At 36.9% G+C, this 24,477-nt stretch overlaps 1 protein-coding gene across 1 annotated transcript in view; it reads right to left on the bottom strand.

Annotated features, from left to right (window-relative positions):
* The window catches only part of Dpyd (dihydropyrimidine dehydrogenase), an 851,011-nt gene that overhangs the window by 103,499 nt on the left and 723,035 nt on the right, over window positions 1–24,477 (bottom strand). The window contains exon 20 of the mRNA XM_036191420.1: window positions 9,982–10,161. Within this exon, the coding sequence (XP_036047313.1) occupies window positions 9,982–10,161 (180 nt within the window). The remainder of the gene's footprint in view (window positions 1–9,981; window positions 10,162–24,477) is intronic.

The following is a 24,477-nucleotide window of genomic DNA, read 5'->3' as shown; positions in this document are numbered from 1 at the left end:
ATTTTTTCTGCTACTTAAAAGTCACACCAGAATTAATACAAGTTGTGCTGAAGATGAAAAGCATTTTTGTACAAGTTCTAAGTATATAATTAATATTAATAAGGTACATTCTGATTAAAGTAGTTATATTTGATGAAGTATGAGAAATTACAGCTAACCACTTAACTTTCATGGATGACAAAGGAAATAATTACACTGTAGTTGGTAATTAGATATCAATTTTAGATGATAAGGAGAAATAAGGAATCAAATTTTTTATATATGTATTGGACAAAGGAAAGGAGCCACGGAGAGATGGGAAAACATGGAGGATATGAGTACAAAATATCTTGTTTCAGACACACAGTGATGGACTGCAGAAAGTGACTACAAATTTAAAACCATGCTATTGTTGGAGTCTCTTGGCCAGCTGACATGGTGCTGTTACATCCACAATTGAGAGTGGAAATCTGTATTCTGCAGCATCTTATCCTAAGTCAAGTCCACACAAGCACCAACAACTGACCACACACTTCTGTTTGGCTAACCTATGCTTCACAGGGGTCTTGGACACAGGACTCCCGGGATCCAGAGCTCCTGGCAGAACTATGTCAGTGGTTCTCAATCTGTGGGTCATGACCCCTCTGAGGTTACATATTGGACATCCTGCATGTCAGATATTTACAATACAATTTGTAACACTAGCAAAATTACAGTTATGAAATAGCAACAAAATAACTTTATGGTTGGGGGTCACCACAACAGGAGGACCTGTGTTAACATCTTGGAACATTAGGAATGCTGAGAACCACTGTGCATCACAGCATCTCTGTAAAGTGACATCAGTTTCCCCCTGGTTTAGGAGGAATGAAGCGGATAGGGTTATAGGACTTACGATGCTGACAATAAGCAATGCAAAATGACCCCTTCCTAGAAGTGAAGGACTCCTACCGGTGCCTCGCCTGAGTGATTTGTGTTAGATTTGGGTATTGCTATTCTGTTCTGGCAGCAGTGGTGTCCCCTCCCTTCTGATTCTTTTAGGAATGAAGGTGGACTGCTCATGTCCCAGAATTAGCTACTGTATTTCCATTTTCCTTAGAAAATGAATGCTTACAAATTATTGAGAAGCGTTTTACCAAAGAGTGTGCTTCAAAGGAAAAATAAAATATGCTAGCCGTTGGCCAGATAAATAAAAGTTATTATGATTCTGTTATAACAGAAAGTTAAGAAAACATAAAAATAAGGCAAAACACTGTTTGAAAATCTACACAAATGATGAAATAAATTATTAATGCATCTCTCAAATATTTATATTTCTCCTAATGTTACCCATCTATTTTAGATAAGGATATATCCAGCATTACCCTGGAATAAGTTAATCAATCTATCATTTTATTATATATTATAAATTATAATGCTAACTCCTGTATGCTAGACACTCAGGACACATAATTTCTGGTCTTCATAAAGTACCTGTGAAAGAGGTAACATCACCTCTTAGCCTTTGTGCAGATGGGAGCCTAAGGGATGCATGTCCCTGGTCCAGGCTCACTGAGTAGTAAGGCACCAAATTCTAGACTTGAATTCAAACCTTTCAGGCTCCAAATATTTCTGCAGTATTGCTCTTTACACTGCATCTCACTGACTACTGGATAGGGCAAGTGAATAGAAGCTCAGCATTGCAAGTGGGGTTGTAGAATTTGATTTAATACCATTGTTTTCTTACTTGTCATTTATAAAATAGGTATCTGTTCTACTGTTGTAAGGCCCTGGACATTCTTGCACTCTGCCTTGGAAATTACTCAAACCATACGATGGTGTTGTATTGGTCGAAGAAGTTTCCTCATATCTCGGCTGTGTATTCTGATTTGTTAATTCTGGAGTTTGGGGACTTTTTGGAACTGGTGTTTTTTTTTTATTTCCTTGTTTTATGACATAAACAAACAAACAACAAATTATAATTTAGCCTCGTGTAATTTTGTGTACAGCCAGACAAATTCAGCCCAATAATAATAAGATTTTCATTTCAATCTTTACCTAAGTAACAGGCATATAATGTCATCTGTAACATTCTAACAATATAGTGAGACCATCCTGCAGTTCAAGGGAAATGAATGTTGGGCCCAGAGTTGCAGTTGAAGAAGGCAATATGGACAAGGACCCCAAAACTTTAAGGTGAACATAAGGGGATTGGATTTCCTCCTCCCTACCCCATCTTGTTTCCACTTCATTGATGAGGTACAAAGATGGTCATTAGAGAAATAAAACAAAAAGCAAACAAAAGAAAAAACCCGACAGTTATGTTTACAAGACTATCAGTGCTGTAAGATCCCACTACAAGTTCTTCATGGCAAATTCTTTATTCTTAAGGGTCTCTATAAACTACTGATTGAACAGGTTGTGCTGTTTCCAATTAACCTGGCACACACCATAAGATGTGATCTATGTTTTCTTTTCTGATTAAAATTTCTCATGAGAATCAAGTGTTCTGACTATTTCCCCTCATTCTGTGATGTGAATTTTCATTTTGTAAACTGTCTCTTGATGAGTGGAAGTTAATTTGTAATGACACTTAGCATCAGTGTTTTTCTTGTATGGTTAGTGAAATTTGCATATGATTCAAGAAATCTTTACGTGCCCTTAAAACCAAGGACATGACATTTGTTTTCCTTGTCTCACTGTCTCTCTGTCTTGTCTCTATCTCTGTCTCTCTCCCTCTTTCTTTTGTTACTTATTTATTTTGTTTTCTTCAAAAACTTACAGGCTGAGAAATGGTTCAGACACCGAGGTTCTTACAGACACCCAGTTTTGGTTGCCAGCACCCACATAAAAGCTGCAGTTCTAGGGAATCTGACTCCTTCTTCTGATATTCATGGGCAGTGCACACATGTGACAGATGTACACACAGGCGGGTAAAACATCTATACACTAAAATAAAATGAATCAATTAAAAACTTAAAAATTTGTAGTCCAGAGAGACAGAATACATGTTTTGTCCTCAGCTCAGTTTTGTAGTGGACCTAATTTGCTCTAAAATTCTAAACTTCATTGGACCTTTATTTTTATATATACAATATGTTCAAGTGTGTGTGTGTGTGTGTGTGTGTGTGTGTGTGTGCGTGTGTGTGTGTGTGAGAGAGAGAGAGAGAGAGAGAGAGAGAGAGAGAGAGAGAGAGAGAGGTGTTTCATTAAAAGAATGCTTGGTTCCACTGTACTTCCTCTATTGGATTGTTCAGGCACTTTTGTTGAATATCAATTCACTGTGTATGTGTGGGTCTATGTCTTGTCTTTCTATGTGTTCCACTGATCTATTTGTCTATCTAAGCAACAACACATGCTTGTTTTTGACTGTACATTTATAAAGCACCCCAAAGACCATGAAGGCAGATAGTCAAAGTCCTCTAACTTGGTCATATTTTGTGAATTATTTTGGCTCTTCTAGCTCCCTCAAAACCAATGTACATTTTGAAATCAACTTGTCAACTTTAAAAACATATGTTAGAATTTTGAATGGGATCATAATGTTCAGACAGATCAATTTGAAAAAAATCTGACATCTTTCTACATTTCATCAGGGATTTAAAGGCTTCTTTAACTTTCCTTCATCAATCCACTGTCCTTTTCACTGGGTTGATACTGCATGTATTTTAATTTGGTCTAAAGTAATAGTTCTTGTTGTGTTTGTGTCATTTTAAATTTTATTTCTACTAGCTTTTATTCCAATTATTCATGTAAAAATATACCTGACTTCTGTATATTGTTTTTGTATCATGAAACTTTGCCAAGTTCACTTACTATTTTAATCACATCTCTATCAACTTTTGCTATTTTTATGTGAATAGCCAGGTTTAAATGAATCCCCAGGGGAGTCTTGGCCCTGGAGGAGATGGGAATGGAGAGGAGGGGCTGGGGGGAAGGTGGGGGCGGGACGGGAGGGGGGAGGACAGGGGAATCCATGGCTGATGTGTAAATTTAAAACACAAATATAATAAACAAAAAAAAATAAAAAAGAAAATGCATGAGATCATGGAGTTCCCCTATTATTTAATAAATAATATATGCTTAAAATGATACTAGACATGAAATAAAGTCTTATCAATATACATTGAAAAAAAGTTATTCTTCCAATGTCAGGTACCATGCTAGCTGTAGAACATCTATAGATTGCCTAGGGTTATCATTATGAATGGATGTTGGGCTTTGTTAAATAATTTTTGGGGGTCTAATGCTTCATATCTAACACATTAAAACTGCTAAGTTTCAGTTTAAATTAATAAAAAGAAAGACAGATTAAGCAGATACTTCATTGAAAAGTCATATAGATGGCAATGGTGTTAAGAGTGTAATACTATTAATTATAAGGAATAAAAATTAAGATATTAATATTGATATTCATACACACATATTAAAACAGCTCAAATAAAAATGACTTAGACTATGAAATGTTTTATAGAATGCAAAAGTAAGTTTACATACCAACAAGTTGTGAGGATATAAAATGTTTCAACTACTTTGAAAATAAGCTTGAAAGTTTCATATAAAGCATATAGCTACTTTTTTGACCATGAGATTAGAGGCCTACATATTATCCAAGATATATGGAAATACTTAATCACAAAAACAAGTCATACAAGAATTCGTTTCAGATATCAAGAAAAACATCAAACTGCTGTTTTGAATGAATAAGCAAATTAGAGCATATTTATAAATCAGAACACTATTTACCAATAATAAATAACTCAGTGAGTGAGAGTTGTCATACACAGAACCTCCCACACTGTATACTTCTGTTTAAAATGGAAAAGAACATGAACAAACTGACCTTGGTGCATAGAAACTAGATGGTGTTTGTTTCTGGTGGTGGTTAGGAAGAGATGATGCCTAGGGAGCACTTACAAACATCCCTAGGTATGGTTACATTCTACATTTTAGGTGGATCAAATCATGGTAAAGGTATCTATTCATTTATCAAACATTCCATTTAAGATCTATATATTTTTATATGCAAGTTTTATACCAGTAGGAAGAAATAGAAATAAAAGAAAAGAAATATTATAAATAAAACAAATGTAATTTTTAGTGCTAAGGACTGAATAAAAGGGTTTGTGTTCACTTGACAAGCCCTTTCCAACTGAGTTACAATCACAGTCCAAATGCAATAAAACTTCAAGGCTGACACGTAGGAAACAGTATTGTCTTCTGGTGGCTACCATCACTAGAAACTTCTGTTATGGCCAAGCTATTGATCATATATATATGTATGTAGACACTTTCCTCTCTTTGGAAACCTGACAGTCATCATCATATAAAATTACCATACCCTCCTCATGACAGTGTGACACCATGTTACTTTTGATTTTAAAACAACAGAAGAATGTGGGTGGCCATGCAGCTCCATCTTTGCTTTCTACCCTTTTAACAAAGCCTTGGTTCCACAGCAGCATTTCTGATCTCATCCTAATTAGAGCTCCTTAATGAGCATGGATTAGGTTCACTTATTAATATCGTTGATATGTATTTCATCATGCTTTAATACCTGCTGAAAGTAATTTGGCACGTTTACTCTTTCCTTATAAATGCCTGCTATTCCTGAAAGACCAAGCTGGAATTTTAATTACAAATTGGCTTTCTCTTTTTTCTTCCAAGTAAGAATACCACAGATAATTTGGTTAGTTTAATTCTATAAACATGTAGCATTGCTCTAGGTGCTTGGAAACTCATGGAAAAGGCAGATCTTGTATAGTTTTAAAATGCTTATAATGAGTTGCAGCAATGGCCAAGGAGACACAGGACTAGAGGATATGTTAAGCTTGCTAACTGTGTGAGCAAAGGACTCAAGAAGGAGAGAGGAACAGATTTGATTTTCCCAATGAAAAAAGAAACCCTTAAATGGTGTTATGAAGGAAATGAAACTCAAGGTACACATTAAAATAAATGAGTGATCATTGTATTCATCCATCAATTGAATCACTGTGGTGGTTTGAATAAAAATAGTCCTCATAGACTCATAGAGAATGGCACTATTAGGGAGTGTGGGCTTGTTCGATAAAGTGTGTCATTGAGAGTGGCTAGGGGGTTTCAAATGCTTAAGCCAGGCCAAGTGTCTCTCTCTTCCTGCTGCCTGATGCTGCAGATGTAGAACTCTCAGCTACTTCTCCAGCATCACATCTGCCTGCTTCTTGTCATACTTCTCACTATGATAATAACGGACTAAACTTTTGGACATGTAAGCCAGCCCCAAATAAATGTTTTCCTATCTAAGAATTCCTGTGATCATGGGGTCTCTTCACAGGAAGAGAAACCCTACCTAAGACAACCACTCTGCCACTGCCCTATATGATGGACACTGTTATTGACACTGGTAAATAGATCTGGGCCCTCAAGAAGCTTATCATAACTTTGGCACATTTACCAAGCCAAGTATGCATAGCAGTTGCTTACTGGCCTATCTCATTATTTATTCTGGCTTGTTTCCATCTCATTTTACTAGTGTAGACTCACAAAATGAGACTTATAGGTTTGTCTTCATTTCTTTTTCATGGCTGTGATTGAAATTCCCTGACAACACACACTTAAAGGAGCAAAGGTTGATTTTGGCTGATGGCATCAGAAGGGTACACTCTGTCATGGCATGGAAGGCATGGTGGAAGAGTCAGGAAACTGGTTGGTCAAACTGGATTCATACTCAGTGGCTTAGTCACTGTTCTATTGCTTTGAAGAGACACCAGGACCAAGGCAGCTTTTATAAAAGAAAGCATTTAACTGGGGACTTGCTTATGTTTCAGATGTTTACTCCATAATCCTGGCATGGAGCATGGCTACATATTGATCCAGAGGCCTGGAGGGAGAGACTGAGACTGGGCCCAGCATGGGCTTTTGAAACCTTAAATCCCACCCCCAATGACACACTTTCTCTAATAAGACTACACCTACTTCAGTACAGACACATCTCCTAATCCCTCTAAACCTTTCAAACAGTTCTACTCGTTGGTGACCCAGAAATCTGATATATAAACCTATGGGAGCCATTCTCATTTAAACCATTGCATTTAGGAAACAGAGAGGACGTGTAACTAGGATATAATGCTTCCAGGCCTTCATCCAGTGACTTACTTCCCGCAATGAGTCTCCATATCCTCCATGTTCCGCCATCTTCCCTAATAATGCCACCAGCTGAGGACCAAGTGTCCAAACACATGCCTATGGAGAGCATTTCACATTCAAACAACAAATTTAAAGGTTGTTTTCTTCCCTGTACTTTATTTATAATGTAATAAACAAGTGATAGCCTGATTAGTCTGGTGACTATCAGTTCTACATTGCATTCCAACATTTACCAAGTTGCTGAATCAACAGTCATTAAGCCTGTACTAAGATATGAAGATAGATAGGGCAGGGGGCTGTCTAGCACAGTTAATGGATGTCAAATTGCAGTTCTGTGATACCTACTGGGACTCAGGTTCTAGGGCAAAAAAGTAGAAACTGGTTCTGGTATAGAAGTCAGAACATAAAGTGAGAAGATGGTAGTATTTAAGAAGTTGTCCTTGTTTGATTGGAAAGGTGTTCCAGAGGCAGGCAACAGTAGTCGAGATGCATGGATCCCCAACTATGCTGAAGGATTGGCCTGTAACTTTCCCTTCTCCGGCATGTTAGGGCTTGCTCAGTAGTCCTGTTCCCCATCTCCAACAATGAACAGTAAGGACATTTAGTTCTGTGTTTTTCTGATCACAAACTCTGTTTCTCAATTATTAGACTGACCAATTTCTTTCATGGTTCCCAAAGAAATAATCCCATGATTTTTTTTATTTCCCATCCCCCCAAATGCTGAATACTAACACTGTTTATCAACTCCTTGAAAAAAATAGCATACCTCACTTAGCCAAATCCTTTTCCTAGCTAAAGTCTTGTGGTTTCACATTTTCTATCATCAAACTCTGCATTACAATTGTTTTATTTTCTTTTTGGTGTGTACTCTACTCCAGCATTGTTTATGAAAGAGAAAGTTTAAGGAGAATATCACTTGTACTTTTGAAATGAGATCCAGCTAATTCTGATAAGTTTTTCTGAGCAGGATCTATGCTTTTTCTCATTTTTTTCTATGGCATGAAAACACTGTAAAGAAAGGTGTCATAAATAGCAGGGTACAATATTTTAATAAGTTGCTTACACACACACACACACACACACACACACACACACACACACACTCCATTAAGCAGAATTAGACAGGAAGTCATCTAAAGCGTGTGACTCCAGAGTGCTTAGATTCACTAGTCAGGATGTTAAACCTACAGGGGAAGTCTCCTGTTGTATTAGTCATATCACCTTGCACCAGAGAACCCAGGGTCTACTACCAGACCATCTGCTTGTTTCTTGCTTTATCTTTGAGAAATGATTAAGTAATCCTTTTTTAAATAATTGATAATGCTGAAAATCATACTAATGATTTTGTTGAAGGCTGGGCTTATCAAAATAAAGTCCAAATCTATATCTAAACTACTAGAAAATCTATTTCCATTTATGTCATGGGCACAGATGTCCTCTTCCTGATCCATCATTCCTTTGAATATGGAAGTGGAGAGATGAGGGTGAATACCCTTTGAAGACAGAACATCATAGCACAGAGGAGCTGCTGACATTTCAGTTCACATGACACACACCCAAGTTTATAGACGGTCATAAACTACCACGCCAGAAACAATTTCCTTGAGATAGATATTTTTACATTGAATTGTGTAATGTCATCTATGATTTTTTAGTTATAAACAACCTTGGGGTATTGCTGATCATTGGTAAAGGCAAGAACACTCTTTGAATACTGAAGACTCAGTCTATGATAATATGATTAGTTACACTAATAATGCTGCTTAGGCACTGTCTTCTAATTACAATATTATAAATATTAATGTCACAGCCTTTCTGTTTGATTGCCACTCACGAAGTCATCCATCATGATATTTTCCTGGAACCCACTTTGTAGCTTTTATTTCTTTCCCTCTTTCTCATTACTGAACTTGCAATCACACATATTATTCTTCAAGAATTCCTTTGTTTGGCTACCTGTTAGGCTAAGGACAGTGATATTTCTCAAGAACATTGCCCATTTCCTTGTTGTATCCCTCAGTCTTGCTGAGCCTCTCACCATCATCCAAGGTGGCACACCCAGGGTTTTTGTTTTCCATTCTTTTTCATGTGACCTGTTTCAAGTTAAAACTCATGTGAATTATTAAATGCTTCCTTAAAGAATCTTTTCATACCGCCTCTCTCTCTTTTTTAAAGTTAATTATTGATGTAGTGACAAGCTGAAAAGACTAAGAATTATATATTTTTTTTCTCCCCTCGTTCAGGACTCAAGAAATATCTTCTGACAATGGTTGTCTATTTAGAATAATACAAAGGAAACACAAAGGCAAAATGCTGAAGGTTGTTTTAGAAAAGAGTTGCTCAAATCACTATATTATACAAAATGTAAATGTAGTGTATATTTCTCAGAAAATAGCAGTTAGAGAGAAAGTTAGGCTGCAACCTTATGAGCCCAGGTTTAACCACATGGCAGAGGCAGTTACAAAAGATACTGATTAGATTTTAATTTTAAAAAATGGCATCATATTATTCAGGACTCCAGTGATTTGATTGTCTTGAAAATAGAAAGGTAATGTTATAATCTCCACAGTGTGTTAAAAAATAAAGAAATCCCTAGCTCTCCCACTGGAAAGAACGCTAGTCATCAGTATAGTCAGCAAGAACTCATAGGCACTTCACACTACAAACTCCAATCTTTTTCTTTTGTATGACCTTGTACTTATTCAGAAGGTAACTTGGAGACCTCTTGTATAGCTATAATCAAGCCTGTTTCAGAATAATTCTACTGTAAAAAAAATCAATGCCAAAGAGGCACTGTCTTTGGTACCTTTGGGGAGATGTGGCAAAGCAAATGACCTAAAAGAGAAATGAACCCAAGCAGAGTTCTCCATGGTCAATACAAGAGAGACCAGCACATACCTGTCCTGTGAGCTCAGCAATATGTGGAACTGGTTTCCCTTTCTGATGACTCATAGTGGCTGGACTCTGCCCATCCCAGTCTGCTAACTCTTCAATGCTCTTCAGATAAAGCAGGGCTTTGAGGCCAGTGCAGTAGTCTTCAATCACAGTGAAGTCCTGGTTTTGAATAGCACTACATACCTAGGGAAGACAGAATGGCAGAACTTCAGACCAAGAGCCCTCTCTTCAGACAGACATAACTTTCAGTCATTTAACAAATGTCAATGTGCCAGATTTGTTGTAAGCAAGCAGATTGATACAATAGCTGGATTGGAGTAGGAGTGGGATGCAAGTGGAGAGAAACTACAGAGACACAGAAGAACCTCTAGAGGTATTGAATCCTTCATTTAGCTTTGGGTGCTGACATTCTCACAAGTGTGAATATGCATTGCAAAGCATAGAAATTATATATTGTAAACATATACAGGTTACTGCACACCAGATATGTCTCCGTACAGATGTTAAACACTGATGTGTATGGTTGAATTTTTGTATAACATAAACGCTTCAGTTTTCTTGTTTTCCCTCTCTTTTGATAATACTGGCAGTGAGCTGTTCTCAAGCCTTGAAGTGGAAAAAATGGCCTTGCTAGTATTTGTCAACCTTTTGACATTCACACAGATTTCCTCTACAAGCCCATGCTTGAGAAACGTACAGTTGAATTACAAAAAGAAAACAATATTGAACACAAAAATATTCTCCTAATGTTTTATGTTTGTGTAGGGTGTAATCCATAGCTATCCTTGACTGTATGTGGGCTGGGCACACTGACCAGTATAGGAGGAGCACAGTCAGCTAGCCTAGTAAAACTGCAGCTGTCCTGTTCTAGGTAGTGTGCATGGGCATGATTGCTAGTTACTTCCCACTGAGCCAACTTGGAGTCTACTGCTGCACCTGGTGATTGGTGTCGCCCAACCATCAGAAAAATGGGGCCAATGAGAAAGAGACAACACAGCTAAGAGAGTCTCTAGCTGCCAATGGAAAATCGGGAGGGGGTATATAGGTTCTCCCCATATCCACATTAAACAAGTCCATTGCTTGCTTCTCACTTGACTCCCAGTGTCTGTGTCATTGGCATTACCCCTTCTCACTCCCTTCCTGAAGATGTCCAGATAGAGTGACCTGCAACAGACTAGGACTTTTTTTTAAAAGATATTTTGACTGCTTTAGAAGTCTTTTCCAGTCTGTATCTGGCTGGGAACCCATCATTCTTCAATCTCATAATTGTTACCTTTTCAGGGAGGTTCCAGGATCCCAGAGAAAGGTAGGCATTCCTTTACATATAGTTATCTTTAAGTTATAATTAATGTACGATTATATGCTTGCCAGCAGAGTCCTTAGCTTCTTGGAGGAATAAAATTGTTTTGTTTTTATTTTATGTGCATTGGTGTTTTGACTTCATGTATGTCTGTGTGAGGGTGTCAGATTTTGGAGTTACAGACAATTGTAAGCTGCCATGTGGTTGCTGGGAATTGAACTTGGGCCCTTTAGAAGAATGGTCAGTGCTCTTAATAGCTGAGCTATCTCTCCAGCCCCAACAAAGGAAAAGTGTATCATTTGGGCCACCATATTATTTCCAGAAACCATCACATAATTTACTACTTATTCTGTACTCAATGAAAAGAATGAGTGATTATTAGGAAAAGTTTTGGGTGAACACATGTCATAAAATACAAATAAGTTACCTTAGAGTTAAAGAAGTAATGGAAGTCAACAGTCTTCCTAACTTGTATCAAATGTACCCAGTAAATCATCCAAATAAAACTAAGAAAAGCCCAATTCACTTTTATTTTATTTTTTCAGATGCTGCATTCCTACTATAGTTAACCAATATGTGTGGACCATTGGTTCTAGTGCACCCTAGTAGAGACCCACATCTACAGATACTCAAGTTGTGCATATAAAATGGTAATAATTTTCTCTTTCTGCAGTATACTTTAAATCAACTCTAGATCATTTTCTATATCCAAGACAGTATGAATATTATGTGAACTGTTCTAAGTCTTTTTCATTTGGAGAAAAACTGTCTATCCATGCCCAGGACAATTATGAAATATGCTCCCAGGTGAGAAGTGTTTATCTAGATATTCTTTATCAATAAAGTATCAGGAGTCAGATATTGAAGTAAGAACCTGAATGATCAGAGAAATGAAGAAGCCACCAGTGACCTACTATCTCTTCCATTCTTCCATCTAAAAAGACTGAGATCCTCTTTAAGCCCCACCTTATTACTTCCTATCTCCTATCAGTCCTCAGTCCTCCAAAACCTCTATGGTTAATTTTGGTCAATGAGTGGTTAGCTCTGTCCTCTGACTCAAAGCAAACTTTATTGTCAGAATATCTTACAACACAATTGCAATTATTTCCATATATTTTCAATCTCTGAGCAGTTTAAATAGTTCTTGGAGAATCTATGACATGAAGGGTGAGCTGTGGCTATCAAGGTGCCGTCAATGGTACCTGATAGAAAGGAATTAGGTCAAATACAAATTAAAATTCATCCAAATGGGTAAATGAATAAGAGTCTATTTCAAAATCTTCTAAAGCCTTCTAGGCTACTGACTAAATAAACTTCACTATAATGCATATGCCTGGCAGTACTACTTGCTAACTAGAAATATTATTAAGTTGGTATAGAGAAAGTATTAAAATATACGATTGTAGCAGGAATCTTAAAGAGTCTTATTAATAAAATCAAACTCAGAGCCAGGTATTGGGGTGAATGCTGGAAGGTCAGAGAGACAGAACAAGCCACAGCTATCTCACCTCACCAGTTCTTCAGCTGATCCTGTTTCCTCAGACTGGAAGCCTCTGAGTCCTCATCCAAATAGATCTCAGCTGAACTGTGCTGCTCAAAAGCCTGAATGCTTAACCAGCCAAATGCTTCTAGTTTCTGGTCTTCAGGCCTTATATATCTTTCTCTTTCTGCCATCACTCCCTGGGATTAAAGGCTCACTTCTTGGGATTAAAGGCATGTGTCACCATGCCTGGCTGTTTCCAGTGTGGCCTTGAACTCACAGAGATCCAGAGGGATTTCTGCCTCTGGAATGCCAGGATTAAAGGCATGAGTACCACCATTTTCTAGCCTCTGTATCTAGTGGCTGTTCTGTTCTCTGACCCCAGATAAATTTATTAGAGTGCACAATATTTTGGGGAACATAATACCACCACATAAGATGATTCAGAATGAGGAAGAAGAGTAGGAGAGGGAGGTTTACAAGAGGAGAGAAAAGGAGAAGAGATGAGAGGAAAGGAAAGGGGAGGGCAAAGGCAGGGCAGGGCAAGACAAGACATGACAGGAGAGAGAATCCACCTAAGAGTCAGAGTATCCATGATGCCTGTGTAAAAGGCAGCCAAGCATGGACTCTTCTGTATACTCCAAAGCTTAAAAGCAAGGCTAACGAAGCAGGTCACTAAGGACACTCAGCAGAAAAGATTCAAGGGGCTTAAGTCAAGTATTGCAGAAAGTTCTCAGGAAACTCAAAGTTGAGAAGTGATCCCTAGATTTAGCACTCCAAACAATACTAGAGATGCTCACATTCGTAGGGAAGAAACTACTTCCCCCCCGGGGGGGGGGGGGCTAAGGAATGGATGAGGAATGAGAACTTAAGGTATAGGGACATCTGTACTTACAGGACATTTAGCTTCTGTTAGGGCAATAAGAGACCTAGGGAATATTGTTTTCATTGCTCTGCATTTTATTTTTTTAAGCTATTTGATGAACTTGGTTGAGCTGGCCTGAACAACAGTGAGACAAGACAAAAACCAGCATAATATTTAACATGGAAAGACTTAAAATAGGCCTGGCTCTCAGGTCAACAGTTGTTAATTAGTAATATAATTTAGTTTTCAAAATAATACTAGCAAGAAGACTTGTTTTTTAACTATGTTTGTGTACCAAGAAATGGGATCTTAAGAAGGTCAAATTAGAGATGGAAGGTCCATGTGGCATGGAAGTTCACTCATTATCACACAGAACTGATGACTACTTAGGACCCATGATTACATAAGACTCATGACTGCACAGGACTCATGTAGTCAAATGTGAGGTACACATAAATAGAGACAGAGGAAAAGCAATTTTAAAGTAATAATAATAATCATTCCTAAATTGTTTCAGACAAACATGTTTAGAAAAGTTTGATCTTCAAACCCAATATGGCTACCTTAAAAACAAAATCCATGATGCTGGATTAGAAATAATATTTTCATTTGTCTTCTAGATTAAATAGCAAGAGTGAAAATAATGACAAGTTAAACCCCTCAAAAAGGTCCTAATTTCCAATATTTAAATGTGGTTTGTTCCAAGGTAGGGGAAAATATAAAATTCTACTTTTTAGGCATAGCATTAATAAACTTTCTCAACATTAATGATGTTTTTGTTTTCAGCACAATTTTGAGAACCTCAGAATTTCCTCCACAGTTCTTCTTGTGATTGTTTTTTCTTTTAGCTGTAAAAAGCAACTAATACTTTCTTTGGTCTTCTTTGATCAAGCTAAGATTATATTTTTATAGTATATATTTTTACTATATAGTCTTAGCACTTGCACATAAGAAATTTGATTTTCTGAAAATTACATCATGTGGGTTGTTTATAATTCTTTGCTAAAAGAAATCTAAAACTATTTTCAAAGGAATGAACAGGAAAATATAACCTTAGTTGTTCCAGATTTTTTTTTAGATAGAAAAATATAAAAGCTATTATTATTATTATTATTATTATTATTATTATTATTGGATAAACTCAGCTAAGATGTGAATAATCAGAGTCCAGAATCAGTGTCTTTGAAGTATTAAAGAACATGGTGAGCCATGTGCTTTATGCTCTACAATGTTAATGTTCTGCACAAATGGGAGCTACACCAAGTATGAGAACTGACATTTGGAGAGGGAAAAGACATTGTACTCTAGCAAGTGTACAGGGTGGTTGGTGATAGAGGCAGCAATGGATTCTGTAGGCAGACGGATATGGTGGAAGGTACCACCTGCACATACACACATACTTATAGCAATGTTTATACTATGCATCTTCATTTCTTTATTGATTTATTTCATTTTTATTGTCCAATAGGACTGAATGTACTGTTTTTCTTGAGCCATTTTCTGATACTAGGAATTTTGCACATAGATATTTTCTTTAAAATTTTTAGGTTTGGGCTATAGCTCAGTGGTAGGCATTTGCTTGGCATGACCAAAATTTTGGTGTATTAAAAAAAAAAAAACCAACTGAATACACATGAGCCCATCTGAAGATCTCATTAAAATAAACATCGTGTAGGTTCTTAGTGAAATACTGGAATTAAGGCATTGGTGGCAGGTTTCTAGGATGCTGTTTGACCATACTTGGACTAGTTTGGAGTACTAGTAAAGGTCAATATCATCTACATCTAAAATACTGTCTGCAAACCATATCTCTTCTCAACAATAATATTTTTCTATTTTTCTCTATTAATTATATTAACATCTTCACAGCCCTTAAAAGAAATGTTATGTATAGGTGACTAAAGAGATAAGAATAATTTTCTGATTACATAATACTATGAGAAAATAAATTTTAGGATTTATCATTAGGAACTGGGCTTCCACTGTAGAATGTGACCTCAAGAAACTGGAAGTGCTCAGCAAGGTCCCAACTTTACACTGCAGGGAGGGCAAATTTTCAAAACATCAATGTATAGCTGTTGTGCCTAAATGGGTATATTTTATATGACATTTTTTTTAACTGTTTGCTTAGCAGCTTTGATTAATGGCTGTTCACATGCTTGTTTAGTATAATTGGAAACTTCTTAGTGGCTATGGCTGGTGTACCTTTCTTCCCAGCAGGGTGTCAGGGTACCATTATGATGATGATTAGTGCCACCATTACTTTTGCAAGTGTGAGTGTCCCTAGAGTGAGCTATTTTAAATAAGGACTGTAAGATCCTCAGTGGGACCAGGCCCATGTGGGTACCTAAGAAGACAGGTGGTAGCTGCCTGTGTAATGTGGTTTGAGGTATGTCATGAAGCTTTCTCTGCATCAATAGCTTGCTCTGGGGGTTTGACATGGTGCCCTAGATTTTACACTGAGTGAAGACATGTTTTCTCAAAGACCTGTCTGTGAAAAAGCAATTTACAAATACCTGGGAAGTGACAGAGAGTTTAAGGGCCTATTCCTTTCTCAAAATTCCTCATTATGTGAAATTAAATTAATAGTAAATTATGCACTGATGGAGATTTATGTCTTAAAAAGCTCCTTTCCATGCTCCATTTCTTTCAGTAGTCAGAATGAACCTTACCTAGGCAGAGGATGAGGCAATACTCTTCCTTAAAAAGGGAAAGAGAAGTATCACTTCTTAAAGTGAGATCTACTTTTATGACATATTAAGTTAAATGGTGAGGAACATACACAAATAAGGCAGGTATGTGGCACATATCTGTAATTCTAACACGTGTGAAGTGGAAATAAAAGAATCAACGGTTTGAGGCCAGTCTCTGACACAGGGAGTTTTCTTATTGTGATTTATTATTATTATTATTATTATTATTATTATTATTATTATTATGTGTTTTAATTTTATACATCAGCCATAGGTTCCCCTGTCCTCCCCCTCCTGCCCCCATTCCCACCTTTCCCCCAGCCCCTCCCCTCCATTCCCATGTCCTCCAGGACCAAGACACCCCTGGGGACTCATTTAAACCTGGTGGATTCAGTACAGGCAGGTCCAGTCCCCTCCTTCCAGGCTGAGCATGTGTCCCGACACAGGGAGTTTTAAGGCCATCATCTCAAGATACAAACCAACAGAATCAAAGAAAAGAGCAATATATAAAAACAGAATAGTCTACTTGAGTTACAATCAATTCTTAGATGCATATTTGTTAGCTTTCTTCACATCAAAGTAGAAATTAAACATTTTTCACATAAAAAACTAAAGACAATATGCTGAAGTGTTTAAAATAATAGCTGCTGCTTTGTAAACTAGGCATGGATTAGACAGGATGCAATTTTAAACTTAAAAATGTTTGGTTCAATGTCATAGAAGTAGGTTGTGACCATTGTTTTTACTTCTATTAAGTAAAAAAAATAAAAGCTTTGGTATTGGTCAATTATTTATGTGTGGGACATAATTCTCACTGGGGTTTATATCATTCCTTATCTGAGTCACCCCACCCCTTTCCAGTCTGAACCAAGTAGCTGAATTCTTGCTGTGAACATTTACTTGGCTCTTAGTGGTGTGTGTGGAAACTGAAGGTCAGACTGACAGATGGTACTAGACTGCACTGGTGCACCTTCAGGAGGGTAGAATTTAAAGTACCTAGCAATGGTCAAGTGAAAAAAAAAAACCTTGCTTATTCCAAATCCCCAGTTTTCTTTTAAGTATTCGAGATAATTTATTAAGAAGCTATTAAATTTAATTACAGACTATAATCCCAAGTAAGTAATCTGGCAAAGAAACACTGTAAAATCCAAGCACCCTGAGACCTGCTTCAGTTTGGTAGAAGACAGCAGTATGCTTTTTCAGATGAGAGTTTGAAATGTGCCAAAGTTCTAAAGTGAAGATCTTGATCTGTGAGATATAACTCAGATAAATGTATGACCATAATTATCCTCTTTTTATGTCTTATCGCACAAGCAGACAAACTACCACCCAGATCTTAGAAACCCATGACTTCAGGAATCATGCTAGTAAGACACATGTTTGCAATTCAAATCTCCAGTAATCTCAAAGTTCCTATCATTTCAGGAGTAAAATTAATATTAGAGAGTAAATATATTCAACTAAGGATGCAAATGCAACAATGGTCCTCACGTTCTCATCCACAGACTGTTAAAGAGCTATCAAGGATTCCAATATCTTCTCATGAACACTATCCACCCATGAAACATGGATTGAAAAGTATCAACCAATCATTTTTAAAAAAGATTTTAATAATTATGTGTATGCCTTGTCTTGATTATATACATGTGTATGCAAGTGTTGAAGAGATGAGAAGATAGTGTCTGAGCCCCCGGAATTATAATTACAAACATTAGTGAATTGCCTTATGTGAGTGCTGGAACCTTAACTTGGTTCCTCTGCCCGATGAGTACATTAACTACTGAGCAATCTTTCCATGCCACCATCTAGTCAAGTTTAAAGAATCCTCAGGAACAAAACAATCCATCTTTACTAATCTATTTTGATAAAAGGTTAACTGTTTAAATGATGTCAAACATCTGAAATACTATAATGAGCATTTTAGTTTCTAGATATGATGTTAATAAGTCAGAAATATTTAGGTTATGATTTATTTTCCAAAATATGCTCAAAATAATATCAAAGGAAATTAATGATTTTGGTTTTCCTTTTGCACATTTAGCTTCCATATTTTCTAGATTCAGAGTGCAGAAAGGTTAAAGGCTCTGCCCCTGGTCACACAGCTCATCAGGGGCAGGGCTGGCTCCCACCCTGTCCAAAACTGTGGCACTACCTTTGCTGTCTACATATCAGAGAATGATGTGGTGCTTGGATGAGAATGACCCCATTGGATCATATACTCAGTCCTCAGTTGGTAGAACTATTTGGGAAGGATTAGGCGATGTGGCCTTGTTGGAGGAAGTGTATCACTAGGGGAAGGGGTGGGCTCTGAACTTTCAAAAGACTCAGGCCCTTTTGAGTTGGCTTTTTCTGTCTCCTGGTTTTGTCTGAAGATGGGAGATCTCAGTTATGACTCCAGCACTATGCCCACCTGCCTGCCGCCATGGTCCCTGCAAAGATGGTCACAGACTGTAGCCTTCTGAAACTGCAAGCACCATTTTGGTGCTTTCTATGGACTGCTGTGGTCATAGTGTCTTATTGTGATGTCTTATTGTGGTGTCCTGTTTATAAGTGACAAAACCAAAACTAAACACTGAACATCAACCCAAAGTCATAAGATCAGTAGAGGAAATGGCAGGACTCGGAATTCCTGATTTCTGTAGATATTCTGTGGGTCCTTATTTAAGCAAAACCTCGCTTTAATGTGGCAGAGTCCTTGAATATGCAGAAAAGTGATTATTAATACTTTTAATCAGAAAGATCTTATTGCAAAATGATTCCTAACACGTTGATAAATAATGGCACAAACCCATGGGTATTTATCTTTTAAAACATCTCTGTATTTGTATGACCCACTTGGATATTTACTGCTGAAACTCAAAACAGACCTTTGTTGTGCTAGGGAGATAGCATTACAAAATATTCAATCCCACCTTTCCCTACCCACAGATTAATAACATCACATTTTCCAGTGGCATGCAATTAGTAATTTCTCACTCAGAGTTGAGGTCTGACTAGTACTGACAAATATACTTTTAAAAACGGTGAATAATATATATTTTTGAAGTAATAATCTGAATAACAATATCACCCTGTGAGCTTCTGGTACTACATAAACATGGTATTGCTTACTAGAATTCATGAATAAAAACACCAAATTATAATTTTATGAAAATAGAGGTAAAAAAACAGCCCCTGGAGATACATATTATTTAGTGAGCTGGATCGAGATGTATTTGTATATTCACATAAAACCAGAACTATTCCTTGTTCTGTGGTGTTAGTTTCCATTTGTTGGAGCTGTACAACATCAAAGTCATGATGTCCCCCTATATTGCATTTAGCAGTAATGTAGCTGACGATGTGAAGAAATCAAAGTGAGAGTTTCTAAGTAGATTCCTGGCAATTGAGACAGCAGGCTCTTTCATCTGCTCAGTAACTGTGGTAGTGCATTGATTTAAACTCCTTCTGAGATCTCAAATGCTTTTATATTCTTAGGTCTCTCAAGCAGCCCTCCCCAAGTGATAAAATTCTAGCATTCAGCAGAATACCATCTTGTTTCCCCCCCAAAGGAGAAGGCTTATTTCAGCTTTGCTATGAAACTGCATTGGATCACTAAGTAAAATAGTTGTCCAAATGTCACTCTATTAAGAAGTCTGGCTTTGAGCTCACTTTTCTATGTTCTGACCACAGCAAATTGGATTGGAGGAGAAAGAACAACAAATAGCCTTGCAGATGTGGCCTTTCAAAGGTTCAACTCAGGATAAAGTCTAATGGAAAAGCAGTTCTGCTTATTAGATATTTTTTAAGTTTTTAAAAATCATGACTCATTAATAAATCCTGATAGTATAGGAGTGACTTTCCTTTTTTTTTTTTGTCATTCACTTGGTTTATCTTCTTACTTAACTTCTTACATTATACTATGTCTGACAAATTCAAAGTATCTGAATTCCCTCCTGCTCAATCAAGACAGGGCTTTTTTGGGCTTGCAAATTCATTTTTTCAATGTCAGTCTGTAGCTATTCTTTGTCTAATTAATTTTTTAATACAAGTTCAACTAAAGTGAGGGTGAAGAGAATAAAATGTTTTTAAAATATATCTTATTGAGATCCAAACCACACTTGGCCAATTAGAATAACTATCAGTTCTCTGAGGCATGCCTGGTAACAAGTTACCAATTCAACCACCACTCAGAAGTGCCTACAGGACTGATCTCTCCAGTGCTTTGGTGGTGAGGTGATTGAACTGAGCACGGTCTGGACTGATTACTCAAAGGGCTGTGCTCTGCAGGGGAAGCTTCCCCTGCCCCTCTCCTTGTATCTGTCCTCCTCTTGGATTGAGATCTCAATAATAGCATGAACCAAGAAATAATAATAATAATAAAAGAATCATATAGAGGCACAGTACCTCTAGCCTTTCATGTGAGTCTAGAGGTAAATGGGGCAAGGCCAGCTCAACATGTGGAGCTGAAGAATGGTGATTGCTTTTTCACATCTTCAAAGACAGGACTGTTGATGGCTCTGACTCCCTATGGACATAAATACAGTTCTAAAAGAGTACAGCAGCCCCAGAGTTCATAAACCAACAGGCTCCTGGGAACACCATTCTCTGGTCATGGCTGTGGCTGCAGTTTCTGGAAGCTTGATCAATTTGCTCCATAGTCAGCAGAAATTTCTAGTTAAAGAATTTCTCATCTTCCTGGGTCAGATTTTAGTGTAGCATCTTTGACCACATTTATCTTCCATCACTCTTCAGTGACAGGTGGTGGCGAGTGGGTCTGCCTGGACCACTGTGCATGCTCAGCTCCTCTCACAAAGAAAGTAGAGTAAGCAAAGGCAACCACGCATCCAAACAATAGCTATCGTATGGCTAAAGTCTGAAAAAGACTCCTTTTCAATACAGTCAGCACAGCTGGGGAGACTTGATTTGTCAACCTGGATTCTTTCCCCATAACCCACATGGTGCCCTACAATCATCTCTAAGTCCATTTTCTGTGGATCCAACATTCTTTTCTGGCTTCCATAGACACAGTATGCCTGTAATACACATACATACATACATACAAATCATTTATATGTGTAAAATAAAAAATAATAAAAACCTTTATAATAAAATGATTTCAAGATAGTGTTAGTAATGAAAAACATTATTTTCTCATTATGCATAGTAAAAGTACATCTCCACCAAGTTAAACAACTACATCAGAATCCACAGAAATCCACATTGAGTACTTTTCTTTTGAATTGAATTATTTTTAGCTTCTATATTCTCCATGGTAACTCAGAAATTTTAATTTATTTGTTTTACTCATTAATTGTTGTTAATCTACTGACATCATTCCAAATGTAAGAATCAATTCCGCTTCTTCCACATCTTCTTGATATTCAAACTTCTACTAACAACAGCTCTGTCCTGGAGAAAGTTTTTGTCATTTAGTGTTCCCAGTCTGGACACACTAATTATGAGAGCAATTGTTACTGGATTTTATTTCCTTTAAGGATAACTGAAAGGAACTTGTACCTCAGAATTCTCTGAAGATAATATTAGCAATTGCTGAACTCATAGTATCAAATCCAACATTTGTAGTATTCTAAACTACTAACCTCCACACATATAGTACAAATGTGTGCATATGTGTAGTTATGTTAAGACATTCATATGACAACCTATTTACATTTGCTATATAATTGTATAATTTGGTGGCGATAAAATATACTACTATAGATAAAATGGAGCCATGGAGGCTACAGAAAACTTTACTATACTCTTTTGCATCTGGATCCTCTAATATTTGGGGTTCTGTATCACACACATATCCAAGGCAGTCCAGTTTTGTCTTATGATCAAGAAGCATGCTTCATTTTTAATAGCACTTTAATAATTATCTTTAATAATTTCAAGTTATTGTTTTAAATAATTTCATTACTTTATATCAATTTATTCCAAGTAATCTAGGGTAGCCGATCAAATTTATTATTCTGTACATTTGTCTAAATATTGACATTCAAAATGCTCTGCTCTCCTCTGATTCATGCTTTAAAACCACCTCATTCAACAAGGGATTTGTCTCTGCTTTTGCTAGATATGCAGCCATTGATATTTAAAGCCTTATTTTGTACTCTGACCATGAGACAAATTCTTAAAATCACTATTTCATTAAAGAAAAAAACCTCTTTTAAAAATTCTCAACTTCTCACCCATTCCTCTATTCTTTCACTCAAGAAGTACTAATCCATGCACTAACTCTGGTTTGTTTTCTCACTCTATTATTGGGCATATCCTATAACTGCAGTATCCTGGGGTTAGGCTGCTTGCTTTCTGTCTGTGGAGATGTACCTTCTGCACAGAACTGTTGAGAGACTCAACTGAGATAAGAATTAGGAAGTGCTATTTATCAGGAAGGCATTGTAGGTACGTACTTAAGACACTGTGCCTGATTCAGAAAGAAAGACACCTGTCTACATAGGGAATTTTGTGCCTTAATGCCTTCAAACAAAATTCTAAGGTAAGTTACTACATAGAGACCTAGGAGTAAAATGATGATGTGTGTGTTTTAAACTACTTAATTACACAAAACTAAGTACCTTAGAGAATTTTGATACCAGGGAATGACTGATTACCAATTTTTATGCTTGAAAAGTATGAACTAAATAGGCAACACCATTCTATCAATCAATTACTATACTACAGACTTTAAGTCAGTTATTAAACATGAATTAGGGCACCACATGTAGCCAGAAGGTTTCTCTGGTCCTGCCAGGTGCCTGCAGTCCTGTGGCCCACTTATAAAATAATCACTCAGAAGCTTATATTAATTATAACTCCTTGGCGATTAACTCAGGCTTATTACTGACTAGCTTGTTCACTTAAATTAACCCATAATTGTTATCTATGTTTAGTCATGTGGCTTGGTACCTTTTCTCAGTTCTGCCTGCTCATCTTGCTTCCTCTGTGTCTGGCTGGTGACTCCTGGCCCAGCCTTACTCTTACCAGAATTCTCCTGTCTGCTTGCCTGGCTACTGGCCAATCAGCATTTTATTTATCAACCAATCAGAGCAACACATATTCACAGCATACAGAATGACATCCCACAGCGAAATTCCTCTTCCTTTTGCTGTGTAGATCCATGAACTTGCAATATATAGTGTACTTGGTCATAATGAATTCACCAGTGATTTAAAAAGATTGTTTTCTCTTGTATCATTGTTTTTGGTCCAGTAATGAGAAAAGCCACAGAACTTTTCTCTCACATCATAGGCGACATTCCCACATCTAGTGTGATTTGGATGGAGTTAATATCCATGGTGTAGTGATTGATTTAGGGAAGGCAGTAATGAGATTACAGCTCATGCCCTTAAAGCCTGACATCTGAAATCTTATCATTTTCCACTTGAAGAAATCTGTTAAATATTATAATATCTGACATGTCTATCACTGTGGGATTACACCAGCTATCTGAAACATTGTTGTGGTATTTTGATCCTTAGACACATTAGCTTCTTTTGTCTTACAAACACAGAATAATTGATTTGGGGATAATAGAGGTTTATATTTGCATGCTCTCAGTGTTAATTCTGAGAAGTATTAATATGTCCTCCTGGTTCAGCTCTCTCACCTTTAAAAAAAAAAAAGAAGTCAATAGTAAGCATGGCTCTTTCCTCTGATTATGTGGGGCATAATGCAGTAAGAAAAGTACTTAACTAGGGGCATTCATATTTTCAGCATGAGTCTCTGGTTTGAAAGTTACAACAAGTTAATTTCTCTCTTACACACACACACACACACACACACACACACACACACACACACACACACACTCCCTCAATGTGTGGGCAATCTGTGTAGCTAAACACAGCAGGAAAGCACAGGAATGAATTAGTATATTTAGTAAGGGTAGTGAACAGACCTACCGCTCTTTGAAAGGAAATATTTTACAGATTTTTTTCATATATGTATTCAATTTCTTCTAACCTTTTCCTGAAACAGTCATAATCTTCTAAAGCTTCAAGACAATCTCTGATAACCCACTGATTGGTGTATTATAGACATGTGTTTTATGGGGTAAATAACAATTTACTGATTGTAGGTAGGAGCTATTCCATAGGCAAGAACTGATAACTGATACTGTAAACCTGGTCTAAAATAATGACTAGGATGGTCATACACTAGAGATTACTGAGAA

The sequence above is a fragment of the Onychomys torridus genome, chromosome 6 (genome assembly GCF_903995425.1).
Source record: "Onychomys torridus chromosome 6, mOncTor1.1, whole genome shotgun sequence".
Classification (NCBI taxonomy): Eukaryota; Metazoa; Chordata; class Mammalia; order Rodentia; family Cricetidae; genus Onychomys; species Onychomys torridus.
The sequence above is the reverse complement of the archived record's forward strand: the minus strand, read 5'-3'. Positions and strand labels throughout refer to the sequence as shown.